This window comes from Zosterops lateralis, assembly GCF_965231275.1.
Source record: "Zosterops lateralis genome assembly, chromosome: 4".
Taxonomy (NCBI): Eukaryota; Metazoa; Chordata; class Aves; order Passeriformes; family Zosteropidae; genus Zosterops; species Zosterops lateralis.
In genome coordinates this window covers 24,898,720-24,911,546 of record NC_139765.1, presented here as the reverse complement: position 1 = coordinate 24,911,546, position 12,827 = coordinate 24,898,720, and the positions used below count along the sequence as shown (strand labels likewise).

The window sequence follows — 12,827 nt, the reverse complement described above, 5'->3', positions numbered from 1 at the left end:
TTGCATGATATCCTGGAGCTAATTATCCTGAGGCAAAAAACAATCAGACTTTAAAAGAAGACGAAGTCTCTCCCCAGTTCCAGCCTAGCTCAGCACACTGAGCACTGTTGAGGGAGAGAATGCAAGCTAACTGTTGAGCAGAAAGCATTAGGTGTTCCACACAGGTTGGTTTAGATTTTGGAAAATAATTTAGGAATTATTGTAAAAGGAGGTGTTGAGGTGTCTTGTCTCTCTGTCTCGGCCAGCCCTGACACCTCGACAGTAAAGGGCACGGCTCGGTAGCAGGGTGAACCTCACCGACCCCTGTGAGTTCTTGTTTGCCTGAAGGAGTGAAGCAACGACAGCAGGAAACAGAGGGAGGCTTTTCAGGGTTAACGGCTGGCTTTATTCATCAGGGGATCTGCCCCAGCAGACACCCCTCAGCAGAAGTGACCCCTTGGCAGAAGCAGCGGGGGGCTGGGGGTGGGGGGGGGGGGGGGTGGTGAGCGGGAAACCCCCCAATGCAACACCTTTTATTGGGGGGAGGAACTCAGGGATGGGTTTAACTGGGGACAAATCAGGGGCCAAGGGGTTATGGCTCTGCAGGTAAATGACATACATTGTAATAATAACTCGGGTGGGGAGACAGCTAAGTCTTGTCCAATCACTTGGGGTCCTTACTGGAACTTCCCAGACTTTTGGGAGAGACCCCAAAGTGACAGACAAGACCCAGGGGCTGTATAAGTTATGACTGACATACAACTGGGGTTGGGGTAAAACCAATAAGGGTGGAAGAACATGGGTGACATGGGGCAAACCATTACAACTTATAAAAAATAATACAAAACAAGAAACAAATACATACACAAAACTGATAAAACCAAAAAAACACCACTACATCGGGGCGGGGGGGCCGGCTGTCAGCATCAGGCCAGCATAATACGGCCCCCTATGAAATCCTAAATGACTCGTGGGATAAATGGTAGGGGGGTCAAAGCAAAAGCTACTGGCTTTGTGCAGAGGGTATTTTCGATTCCCCAGTAAAAACATTAACTGCATCCTATTGGAAAAGCAAGGTGAGGCGCTGACTAGGAGAGTGCGTGCTGCTCCTGTCCCCTTCGCTAAACACGGAGACCCCCAGAGGAGCTGAGCTTACCCGGCAGCTCAGTGCGGACCCACAGCCCCCCGGCTTCGGGAGGCACGGCAGTAATAACCGCAAACGCGAAGAGACGCGCCACACACGCGCCCCGCCCGAACTCCGGGCTCCAAGAAGCTGTAAGGGAACAGCCGAGGCGGGGAAGCCGCTCGGGACTCGCCCCGCAGCGCGCCGCTGTGAGGGGAGGCGCGGGGCGCAGCCGGGGCGGCCCTGAGGGCGGGCGGCCGCCATCAGCCCGGCGGGCCCGCCCCCGTCCCAGAGCCCGGGCGGGATGGCGGCGGCGCGGGGCCGGGTGCTCTGTCTCTTCGACGTGGACGGGACCCTGACGCCGGCTCGGCAGGTAGCGGGGCCCGGGGGCGCGGGGCTCTTGGTGGGGCGAGGCCAGGGAGGCGGAGCTCGGCCCGCCGGCTGCGGCCTCACCCGCTGCTTCCCCGCCAGAAAATCGAGCCGGAGGTGGACGCGTTCCTGCGGGAGCTGCGGGAGAGGGTGCACATCGGCGTGGTGGGAGGCTCCGACTATGCCAAGATAGCCGAGCAGCTGGGGGAAGGGGACGAAGGTGAGCGCGGCGGCCGAGGTGTCCCGGCGGTCACCGGCGCCCTACATCCCGCCCCAAGGCTGCCCTTGGCGGGGCCGGCCGTGCCCGGGCGGGAGCTGCGGCTCGGCTCTCTCCCTGTGTGTGCAGGGCAGGCAGGGATGCTCCAGTCCGTGCTGCTGGCTCCAGCGTCAGCTTTGTACGAGCTCCCTCAGAACTGTGACAGCTTCACGCCCCCCAGGGAATTTTCGCCGCCCGCTGCTCCATGGTGGGTCCCCGCGGGGTCCCGGTCACGTCGCAGTGGAGGCAATGGGGTAGAGTGAGCAGTGGGAGGGCAAGGGGGCAGCGCCTGCCTCCTCCACCGTGTTCTCCTTCTCCTGCATGGATGACAAGCGCCACTGGGCTCCAAGCTCTGCCTCCCACTTCGTTAGGAAATTCCCGGCTCAGACGGACTGCTGAGTCGCCAGTGCGGCGTATCTGGGTTGCAGGGGGGGGGAGTTAGATAACCAGTAACCACATCAGCCCAGCAGTGGGGAGGGCACAGCAGAGAACAGAGTAGCACGTATGCAACTGAAAGCCGAACGTTTTTGAGCCCTTATCTTCATCCTGCAACTGATTCAGCCCATGACCTCGGTCAGGTAATTTCCCCTTGCATGCATCACCTCTCCACCCGTGAGGAGAAGATAATCTCCTCATCCACTTTGTGGAAAGCAAGGAGTGTAGGATGGCCAGTGACCCTTTGCAGAGCACAGGAGCTGTGGAAAGCACAGTACTAAGGAAGCAAGAAGATGGCTCACTCAGTCCTGATCCCAGTCCTTTTTGCCCCTTTTCCCAGGCAGTAGTAATGTTTCCTCTTTTTTCCCTCCCCTCTCAGTCATTGATAAGTTTGACTACGTCTTCGCAGAGAATGGCACAGTGCAATACAAGAATGGGCAGCTGGTCTCCAAGCAGGTATGTCCAGCTCCCTTTGCAGCCAAGGCTCTCCTGCCCTGTGCACCATGGGGAGCAGCACCTCCTCTACCTAGGCAGATGGGGAGCCTCTTCTCCCCAGTTGCTACCTCTTCCAGATGAGCTACATGGGAAGTGAAGCATCATCACTTGCCCTTCTCTTTCTGCAGGCCATTCAGGACCACCTGGGGGAGGAGCTGCTGCAGGATCTGATCAACTTCTGTCTCAACTACATGGCGCTGCTGAAGCTGCCCAAGAAACGGTAATGGCTCAAGGATACACAAGTGGAAGTCATGACATTGATTTCTGGGGAGCTGAGCTCCAGATCTCTCCTAAAAAGAGCTGATCTACAAGCTCGTCTTCATCCAGGTTTTATCTTAGCATCCAGAGGCACTGTGTAGGATCACTGTCTCCCTGAGCTGGGCACCTTGGGCAAATAATGGAGGAGTGTCTTTGTTCTGAAGAGCCTGCACTGTGTTTTAGCATAATACCTGCTCTTTTGGCCCTTGGATTTTCCTCCCTGGGAAGCAGGGTGCAGCCACCATGTGTATCTCATTTAATGGTATCTCATTTAATGGACAATGGTACCAGCTTGTTACTGGACAGGGCATCAAGTATGACTAGTAGTATATGTTTCCAACCAGGCAAACAATGGATCTTAAGATGGGAAGTCCACGCCCTGAGCACACAGTTTCACACTGTTTCTAACCCAGTGTTGCTGGCATGCCCTGCTCTGCTCCCTACCCTGTGTTCCTCTCTGCTCTTCCCCTTGAGATCTATCAGCCAGAGGCTGAGCTGGGTTGGTACACCTCTGCTGAAGGAAGACCAAGCCACTAGCAGGACAAGAAAGAGTAATCTTCCATTGGATCAGCTCACTCTGTTAGCACAGAAAGAGAGAACCTATGACATGAAGGTGGAAGCAGGATGGCCTCTTTCAGAGAAAGCCTGCAGTTAAACCAGCCTGAGTGCAGGGTCAAACCTCACCTCAGACCACAGTTCCAAGAACACATGAGCCACTCAGGACTGCTGGGAGCAGCAGATCCACCCTCCCCTTGCTGTGGCTGATTTTTTTCCTGCTCTCCTCCCCCTGTGTTTGTACCGTGAACCCAAGCAGGTGAGCCATTGGGTTGAAATTAATTTGGTAGAAGTTGCTAAACTGTGATCCAGATTAGTTGCTTAATATGTCACCACGTGGCAGTACAAGGACCAGTGAGAGGGGCTGGAGTGGCTCCTTGCAACAGGACTGCCCCTGAAAGCACTGGCTGGGACCTGGAACCCTCAAGGCTGTTTGGTTGCCTCATTGCTGTCTGGTTACCCAACAGCCTTGGTGGAGTTTCAGCTCCCAAGTAGTTCTGTGGATTTAGGCTTATGGGATTTCTAGCAAAGCAAAGACTTTAACCCACATCTCTTGAGTCCTGGCCTGGGGTGTGAGCTACCAAACCCTCGGTACTGCAGAGATGTTGCTCCCAGGCTGCAGGCAACTCACAGAAATGGATGTCCATTCCATGATGTTCCTTACTGTGTCAGGGATAGGAACAACAGAGGTTTTCCTCCAGACTCAGGGTGGTAAGCACTTTATCACAGAGAAACAGCAGGCAGGGTGGGGAGGGACAATAAGCTTAGGGGTCCTGGACAGGGTCCTGAATCTCCCTCTCCAGCACAAGAATTTCAGTCTATTTTCATACTAGAAGGGCTTCCATGCCCTGTTGTTTCTGTCCTGCCAGTGCTGGTATATCTGTCTGGCCCCTCAATAAGCTAACAGAAGCAGCTAGGTTTTTACCAGAGAGAAAAGAAGGGAGCAGTTTTCTGCAAGCTCAGTGCTTTCAACCACCCCACCAAGGAAGCAGCTGAGAAGCGACCCCAGCACAAGATGAGGGTGGCAAACAGGAACTGGATCCTGTCTGTGCAGGCTTAGAGAAGAGCTGCAATAAAAGGTGTAGGGGTCAAAAGGGAGCTACAAAGACCCTGACTTGTGTCCCTTGAGGAGGCCCTGATTGCTACTCGGCCTGCTGCCGGACATAAGCAGTGAGTTACACTGACCTGGGCCATCCCACTGCCCCAAGGTACTTCCAGCTTCACGCAGCCCACACAGCATTTTCTAAGAGCCTCACAGGGTAGAGGTGCCACAGCCTCATCAGACAGCTGGTCCAGGCCAGGCAACAGCTGTCCTTGCAGTTATCACAACATTAGAAAACATTACCTGTCATCTCCCCTAAGCTCATTGCTTCCAGCCTGTCCCCAGGACACAGAGGGACTGTTAATTTCTCTTCTCTCACAGTCTTGTTTCATAAAACTTTGAGCTCCTTGGGACCTTAAGCAGATGCCTGATCTGTGCCTGTTGTGAAGCACTCAAGAGTGGCATGGCTTCTCTCCTCCTGCATGTTCCCATAGAGCCTCACTAAGCAGCCATTCTCCTGGAAAGGTTGTTTTTCTCTCCCTGCCCCAGTAACCTTGTGCCTTTATCCACAGAGGGACCTTCATTGAGTTTCGCAATGGAATGTTGAACATCTCCCCCATTGGTCGGAGCTGCACCCCAGAGGAGCGAATCGAGTTCTCTGAGCTGGACAAGGTACAAGGGCCAGACCTGGGCTCACCCTCAACCCTTGGCCGGTTTTGCATGACCACAGATCTCATGTCTTACGTGCTCCCCCAGGAGCACGAGGAGAAGGGACGTCCAGCTTCAAGCTGTGCATATGCAACAAGGGGAAGACAGGATTGGGAGCCAGGAAACCCAAGGAAAGACAGATGAATGGAAGAAATTTGGTTTCATTGGAGACCACCAGTGCAAGGGGGTGACCAGTAGGATTCCCTGTGCTGTGGGAGAGGCCCAGGGAAAGAGGCAGTTATTTAATAGCATGTGTTTCCTCATTTACAGTATCCCAAGATGGCCCAGCAGCTGTCTTCTCTCTCCCACTTTCCCAGCCCCAACAGAGCTGGAACTAATGGGCTTTCCAAACTGGGAGGGCCATGGCAGATCTGCTGGGCAGGTCTTTAGAGGATTTGGCCCATGCTCATACCAGTTTCTGCCTGGGGAAGCTTTCTTGGGGTTGAGGAATCAGCTGGTCTTTGCAAGACTTTTTAAGCAAAATGGGAGGCTTTGGGTTATGAAGTGGGCTGTGAGAAACTGAAGCAGTATTTCATGGCCAAGGAAGATCTGGGATCTGCTCCTCCCAGGGGAGTGAGCTGATGACCTGCTTGGACACTCGGGAGGACTGGTGGAAGCTGGCTAAATGGCATGGCACTGGGGCCCACTGTGGGTGAGAAGGGAGCAGAGTTGCTCAGCAGACAGGTTACAGTGGATTCTGGGAGACTGTCAACACCTAATTATTCAAACCCTCTTTCTTCCTTATCCTCCACAGAAAGAGCGGATACGGGAGAAGTTTGTGGCAGCCTTGCAGAGGGAATTTGCTGGCAAAGGCCTGCGTTTCTCTCGAGGTGAGCAGGGAGGGCTTCCTTGGCTTTGCCTTTATCATGTTTCCCATAAAATTCTGTGAAGGGGAGCAGGAATCCCAGCTGTTCCCTCTGGGTGTCTGGAAACCCTGGGAAGAGCAGAAGGAGCTTTTAGTCCTGGAGAGCTGTCACAGGGGAGTCACATTTGCATCCATGACATCTGCATCCATGCACAAAGTAAGCCATGCTGCAGACTTCCCCCACTGAGAATTGGCCGGACAGACAGGTTTCCACCCCATGACATTATCCCTGCCTTAATCTCAGTTACTGGAGCCCACTGCTGCTCAATGGATTTGTTCTGGTACAAGCATCAGCAGCAGAGTGGCCAGCAGAGCCCCAGGCATGTGCACTCTTCTCTAGGAATGAGACAGGATCCTGATGCATGTCTTGGCTCTGGGGTTTTCTTGGGACAGTTAGCTGCAAGGGAAACATCTTTCTTCCTAGAGGAAGAGATGACAAGGAGTAAGGATATTGCAGCTCCTTGCCATGGGCTTTTGTAGGGCTGCTTCTTGGGATGGTTCTGACAGCTTACCAAAGGTGTGGAGCTGAAGGAGGGGCTTGAGCAATCCTGGGTGTCTGGCCAGGATAGGGAGAAAAACAAGGGTATGTAAGTTTTGGGGATGAGGCTGGAAGAGGATCCTCTGCAGGGGTGTGAGATGAGAATGTTCCATGTTTGCCCAGCCAAAGGGCTAGGGGGTGATGAGGCTGAGGCAGTGGGCCCTCTGATCTTCCAAGAGCTTTTCTCTGAGAGCCTTCGCTTGCCTTCAGCATCCTGCCAGGGGCATCCTGTGCTGCCCACAGCACTGGCACACACTATTTGTCGCAGCAGAGAAAGACAAGGTCCTCACTGCTGTGTCCCCTCAGGCATAGGGTGTGAGAGCTGGACAATGGTCCCTTCTCCTTGGGCTTTGGGAAGCTACCATGAAGAGCCCAGGCCTGTTGTATAAAAACATGAAGGGGAGCTGTGGGCTCCTCCACAAAGAAAATGTGGGGTGTCTCAGGTCAAACATCTGAAAAAAAGGGCATGCAGAAACAGAGCTCTTCTATCAAGCTGGCTCCATGTGCCTTTTCCCTGGCTGTGGAGGATGCAAGGCCCAGAGGTGATGGAAGGTCTCCCTGCATCCCCCCAGTCCCCTGCTCTACCTACAGGAGTAATAGTGCTGGCTGGTTCACACCACCTCTTCTCCCTGTGATCTCTTACCTGCTCCAGCTGTCATCAGGGGCCCTTTCCTGCTGCCCAGTGCTGTTCAGACGGCTAGAATGCAGTAAAAGGCAGTGTTTTTTACAGGTAAATGGCTTTGGATGCAAAACAAGAGGATGTCACCAAGTTTGGCTCCTGCTCAGATGCTGGATCCTGCTGCAAGCCTGGGGCCATCCCCATCCCTGAACGCACAGGGCACTTGCTCCCATCCTTATCACAGTCTCCTGTCCAGTTTCTCTGCTCCAAGGTGGACATAGAGACTCCATCCCATCTTCTCAGGCTCCAAGGAGGCTTGGTTCAGGATCCCCAAACCAACAGGGACACTCCAAACAGCCAGGAAGGGGAGGTGCATGGCATTAGGACTTGCACATTTGAGCAACTTGGGGTGTCAGTGCCTCTACTTCAGCAGGAACTGACCCTGTGATTCTCTATCTACTCATACTCTTCCTTAGAAAGGTAGGATTATCATTTAAGGAGAGTGTGAAACTCCAGGATTTCTGGTGGATACTCCAGTAGATAGCCTGGAGAAGACAAGCTGACTGGCAGGAGGTCACACATACCAGTTCAAATCCCCGTACCTCTCCCTTTGAATGAGACCTAAACATACATGTGCCCTAAGTTGGAGGCTTTATTTTTGGAAGAGCATGTCTCCTGTCTCGGTGCTGGGACAAGGGTCTCTCTGCAGCGTGCAGACACAGTGGGGCAACTTGAGAGGATGGGGAAGGTTTTGCCTCCAAGCACCCCCAAAAGGCAGCAAAGTGATATGGTAAACTCTGCCTCTGGTCTAAGAGCAAGAGCTGGGAAGTTTTTTAACCCTAGGTGGCTGTGGGTATATGTCCATGTCCATATACATGTTCTCTGGGAAAGCTCCCTTGCCACTGTATGTTGGTCACATGTGACTTGGTGCCTCTCCAGATATTGGCAGCCCTCACTATACTTGTGTCAAGAGATGACATGTCAGTGTCGTGCCCTGGTTATGTCAGCAGGTTTGCAGTACTTCCATGGCAAGGTCCTTGATCAGTGTGCAGAGACAGTATGCAGGAGACTCCAGTACCTGCACAGTTAAGGAGCATCACCAAACTGGTTTTAGAAGGGCCAGTGATGTCTAGCAGGAGCCTAGGAGAGTTTGGTACCAGTCTCCAAGGTCATTGTCCCCTGTTGGGACACAGAATAGGCTGGTGCTATCTGCAAGGCATGACTCAAAATCTCCCCCCAAAAGATGCCTCTCTTGGGAAGAACCCTCTGGTTCCTGCGTGCCTGCAGGGAAGCTGTGTTAATGTCACCCCTGCCACGCTGATGTCATTGCAGCCTGCTGTCATAGGAATGGCCTCTGCCACTATCCCAGCCACGTGCAAAGAGGAACACCATGGCAGAGCTGGTATTTGTGGCTGTGCTTTGGGGTGGGCGCTCCCTGCAGACATCCAGCCCCCTCCCATCCTCCTGGTCATCCCAGGATGGGGAGACATCCTGCCACCTCCCAGCCACATTGCCTGATGCTTTCTCCTGGCAGGTGGCATGATCAGCTTTGATGTCTTCCCAGAGGGCTGGGACAAGCGCTACTGCCTCAATGTGCTCGACAACGAGAGATTTGACACCATCCACTTCTTTGGGAATGAGACAACCCCTGTGAGTATGCCCCACTCACCCCACACATGGCTGCTTTCTCTCCTGCTGCTCCATCATGGGTCCTATGGGTCCCCATAGTCCCACTGGTGCCAACACAGACCTTTAGTGGTGTGAAGGGGGAAGATGCTCCCCTGTGCTGTGGATTTGCAGTGCTCTCGTGATAGCTCTGCTGGCTTGTGGGGAAATCACTTTGGATTCACTGTGCTGGGAAGCAGATCCACCTTAGTGTTGCCTTCCTTGCCCCAGCACCCTCGGGAGGGCAGCAGCCAATCCTGTGGCCTGTATGACCCAGAATACAAGCCCCCAGCATTTAGGAGAGGACTCCTCAACAGCAGGAACAGCTTCACCTGACCTTTAGAGCACTGGAGGATGATGCTTCCTTACTGCTGTAGATCAGCTTGGTCATCCACTCAGCTCTTCTCAGATGCTGGCAGCCTCTACTCCCCAGATGTGCCCATCTCACCTTCTGCTAGCCCTTCCACAGGCAGGGCAGGGGTTAACCCAGGCTCCTGGACAAGCTTTACTGATCTGGGACCTTTCCCATCTTTTCTATGCTCCTCCCCTGGCACTGAAGAGTGAGGCAAGAGGGAAGGAGCAAAGCTCCCAGCCCATCCTCTTCTGCTCCTGTGGGCCAGCAAAGCCCTGCCTCCTCCTGCCCATCAAGTCCCTGCCTGCCCAGCCACTGGCTCCCAGCCCAGCTCCTCACGGGACAAAGCAAAATGTGGATTCATGGATAAGGTTATTCTGGCAAGACCTTGCTAATGCTGTCCCTATTTTCTATTCCCCTGCAGGGAGGGAACGATTATGAAATCTATGATGATCCCCGCACTGTGGGACATAGTGTCCAGTCTCCCCAGGACACAGTCCAGCGATGCCGTGAAATCTTCTTTCCAGAGAGAGTAAATGAGTGCTGACTGCCCAGTCCCTGCAGCCCCACCCCAGTCCCACCCTCTCCCCCCATCAGGAAAAGCACCTTTATTTGAGGAATCTGCTCAGGGTAGAAGAAAAAACACTTGACAGAGCTGGTCAGGATGTAGCACATGAATGTGGGTGGGTGGCAGGAAGGGTCCTTGGCTGAGCAGCCCCTTAGCACTCCCTTTGTGTGGCTGGGAGTCATGGCACCAGTCCCTCCTTGCCTCCAGAGAAAACTCTCTTGACAGTTCAGCTGTGGTGGGCGGTGATGCAGATGCTTTTGTGGTCAGAAAGCATTTGAAAGGGCCAAAGAGTGAGTGAGTGTCTGTCCTGTACTCCCTCTTCTTTCCTTTTCCACTCGGTTTCTCTTAACACTTTTGCATGAGGGAACATGTGGTTCACCTTCCCCCTCCCCCTTGCAGCTTGGCCAGGGAGGCTGGGGCTACTGAGGCTGGAGGCATTCACCAGAGCTGCTCCGAGGCAAGAGACCAGGAAGGCTGTTTGCTCAAAGCCTGCGGTAGGAAGGAGTAGGTGAGATCCCAGCTTGTTGCACCATTGTGCTTTCTAATGGAGAGGTCACCATGTCCTTCCCCTCAATGCCACAGTGTGCCAGTCCCTCCCTGCAGATGACCTGGGAATTACAGCTTTAACATGACTGGGCTGCTGCTTTGAGCTTTGCTCAGGTGCATGAAGAAACCAATTCTTCTCTTTAGCTTACAAAAAACACCTAGGGTTTATTTTCTGTATTATTATCTATTTTCAAGTCAGACCTTGCCTGGCACAGCTGGAGGATCCAGCACTTCATGCTATGGAGTTTGGGGTAGAAGGCTTTCCAGTTGTCTTCCCATTCCTGTGTCCGTTGGGTATTGCAGAAACACAGAATTGTTAGGGTTGGAAGGGACCTCTGGAAATATCTAGTCCAACCCTCCTGCCACAGCAGGGCCACCCTGAGCAGGTGACAGGAATGTGTCCAGGTGGATTTTGAATGTCTTCAGAAAGGGAGACTCCCCAGTCTCCCTGGGCAGCCTGTTCCAGTGCTGTGCCACCCTCAATGTAAAGAAGTTCTTCCTCATCTTGAAGTGGAGCCTCATGTGTTTTAGTTTATGGCTATTGCTCATCATCCTGTTGGTGGGCACCACCAAAGAGAATCTTGCACCATCCTCTTGGCATCTGCCTTTGAGATATTTATATGCGTTAATGAGATCCTCTCTGTCTTCTCTTCTCTAGACTAAATAGGCCCAGCACCCACAGTCTGTCCTTATAAGAGAGATGTGTCCTTAAAAAACCTTACCCAGGGCATTCATAACAGACCAAGCCCCCTTCCCTCTCCAGTGCTCAGCTTTCCATCCTGCTGCCAGAGATATTTTCAGCAGGGTCCAACACCAGCCATTCCTAGTTCATAGAGCTACTGGAGGTACTTGCTCAGCAGTGCCCCCCAAGCTTGCTCTTCCCCCCATCTCATCCCACACACTCAGTTTACAAGCTCACCTTTAGGGAGACAGGATGTCCAGTGCAATTGTCGTAGGTCCTGTTCCTCTCTCTGGATCTTTGTGGGTCACAAACCCACATCTCTCCTTCAGCCTTTGACTTTCTCCCTCACACTGTCCTTTTATTCCCTGCATTTGCGTTGTGGTGTGTGGCCACAATGGTGACACTTCTCACAAACTTGGTGCTCAAAAGGAGCTTAGGGATCCCCTCCAGGGAGATGTTCTGCTTGTAGCTCCCCAGAGTACACAGATCTGGTGTTTGTGGACCTAGAGAATGTTGGAGGTTTCTGCAAACCCTCCCTCATTGTTCCCCAGGAGTCTTTCTCACCCCGTCCTTGCTGGTATGGCACTGCCCATCTCTTGGTCCTGTTTTCTTTCCCCTTTTTCTCCTGTTCCTAGTTTCCTCATCATGGCTCTCCATTTTCCATTGGCAGCTGGACTGCAGGGAGAAGTTTCTCAGCTGGCTACTACCACCCATGCAAGGCACCACCATCCTCCTCAGGCGAGAGACACTAGTGCTTTTAGACCCAGGGCAGGGCTCCCACATTGCCATGGGCAGAGTTTCTGGTGGCCCTTGGCACTGCTGCCTGGCCACAGGAGCAGGGATACTGCATGACCAGTGCTGGTGGAGTGCTGTCTCCTCCACCTGACTGCACCTCCTAACTACAACACATCAGATCTCTGATGCAGCACGTTTACCTGAGCACAGCAGTCTGCCTGGCATCTGGAAATCCCCAAGAAATCCACAAATTCCTCTTTCTACCCAGGGAAGATTTCTGTGTGGGAGAAGAGGAACTGTTGGAGAAGCTTGTATGCAGGATACCCTTTTCACAGGTCACGGGTTTTGCCCTCCACTGCAACCTTCATGGAGGAATTGTGTTTTGTGATTCCTTCCTCTCTGTTTCAGTGTGGCTCAGGTAATGTGTTAAACTCTTGAGGAGTTTATTTTTCCTGTAAGTCTGTTCATAGCCAGCAGGACCTCTAGTGAGCTTAGTGATGAGTGAAAAGCCAGGTCTGGCCCTGATGGTGTGGGGCACCATGGGGGCTGAGGTGACACCTTTGAAGGGAAAGGCATTTCATGCCTGTCCCTGAGACACCTTTGCCATGATGCTCCTCTCATGGTGGGGGCCCTCAGCATAAGTGGGGGTTTCTCTCCATAGATGTGAGCAAGCAGACGTGGCAGGCCCCATGCCTAGGACTGTCTTGCTGTATGGACCCATATCTGTGAGATGGGCAGCTCCTGTCTGGCTGATGACAACTGTTAAATGAGAAATATATTTAAATACATAGTTATGTATATTAAAAAATTAAAATAAATTCTATTAAAGCCACAACACACAGCAGTTGGAAGCAGTGTGTGCTTTGTGCCAGGTTGTGTGGGGTGAAAGCCAGCCAGACAACAGGCAAGACACACTTCAAAGTCCCCACAGCAATGGGGGACCAGCCCCACTCCTGGTCACCCCTCAGGCAACCTCCTGTCCCAGGCCTTCAGTGTGGAGCATCTCCAGCCACCTCGGGGACATACCGTGGGTGAGT

General features: G+C 53.1%; 1 protein-coding gene across 6 annotated transcripts; it reads left to right on the top strand.

Moving 5' to 3' along the window:
• Window positions 1-1,357: 1,357 nt before the first annotated feature.
• Window positions 1,358-12,629, top strand: PMM1 (phosphomannomutase 1). 6 transcript variants are annotated; one of them, XM_083859724.1, is made up of 9 exons: window positions 1,358-1,475; window positions 1,574-1,691; window positions 2,542-2,618; window positions 2,786-2,877; window positions 5,085-5,184; window positions 5,975-6,050; window positions 8,777-8,892; window positions 9,684-9,791; window positions 12,452-12,629. In XM_083859724.1, the coding sequence occupies exons 1-9, from the start codon at window positions 1,407-1,409 to the stop codon at window positions 12,455-12,457; spliced, it is 762 nt and encodes a 253-aa protein (XP_083715850.1). In that variant the 5' UTR covers window positions 1,358-1,406; the 3' UTR covers window positions 12,458-12,629. The 6 variants fall into 6 exon arrangements, with proteins under 6 accessions (XP_083715850.1, XP_083715849.1, XP_083715852.1 ...); XM_083859723.1 differs by having other exon boundaries at window positions 11,726-12,629; XM_083859726.1 differs by lacking the exon at window positions 9,684-9,791.
• The last annotated feature ends 198 nt before the right edge of the window (window positions 12,630-12,827 follow it).

Excerpts from the sequence above, each read along its gene's own strand:
- PMM1 (XM_083859723.1), top strand. The coding sequence starts at position 1,407 with ATGGCGGCGGCGCGGGGCCGGGTGCTCTGTCTCTTCGACGTGGACGGG. Across the intron at positions 2,619-2,785 it reads GGCAGCTGGTCTCCAAGCAG|GCCATTCAGGACCACCTGGG; the intron begins GTATGTCCAGCT and ends CTCTTTCTGCAG. Across the intron at positions 6,051-8,776 it reads AGGCCTGCGTTTCTCTCGAG|GTGGCATGATCAGCTTTGAT; the intron begins GTGAGCAGGGAG and ends TTCTCCTGGCAG.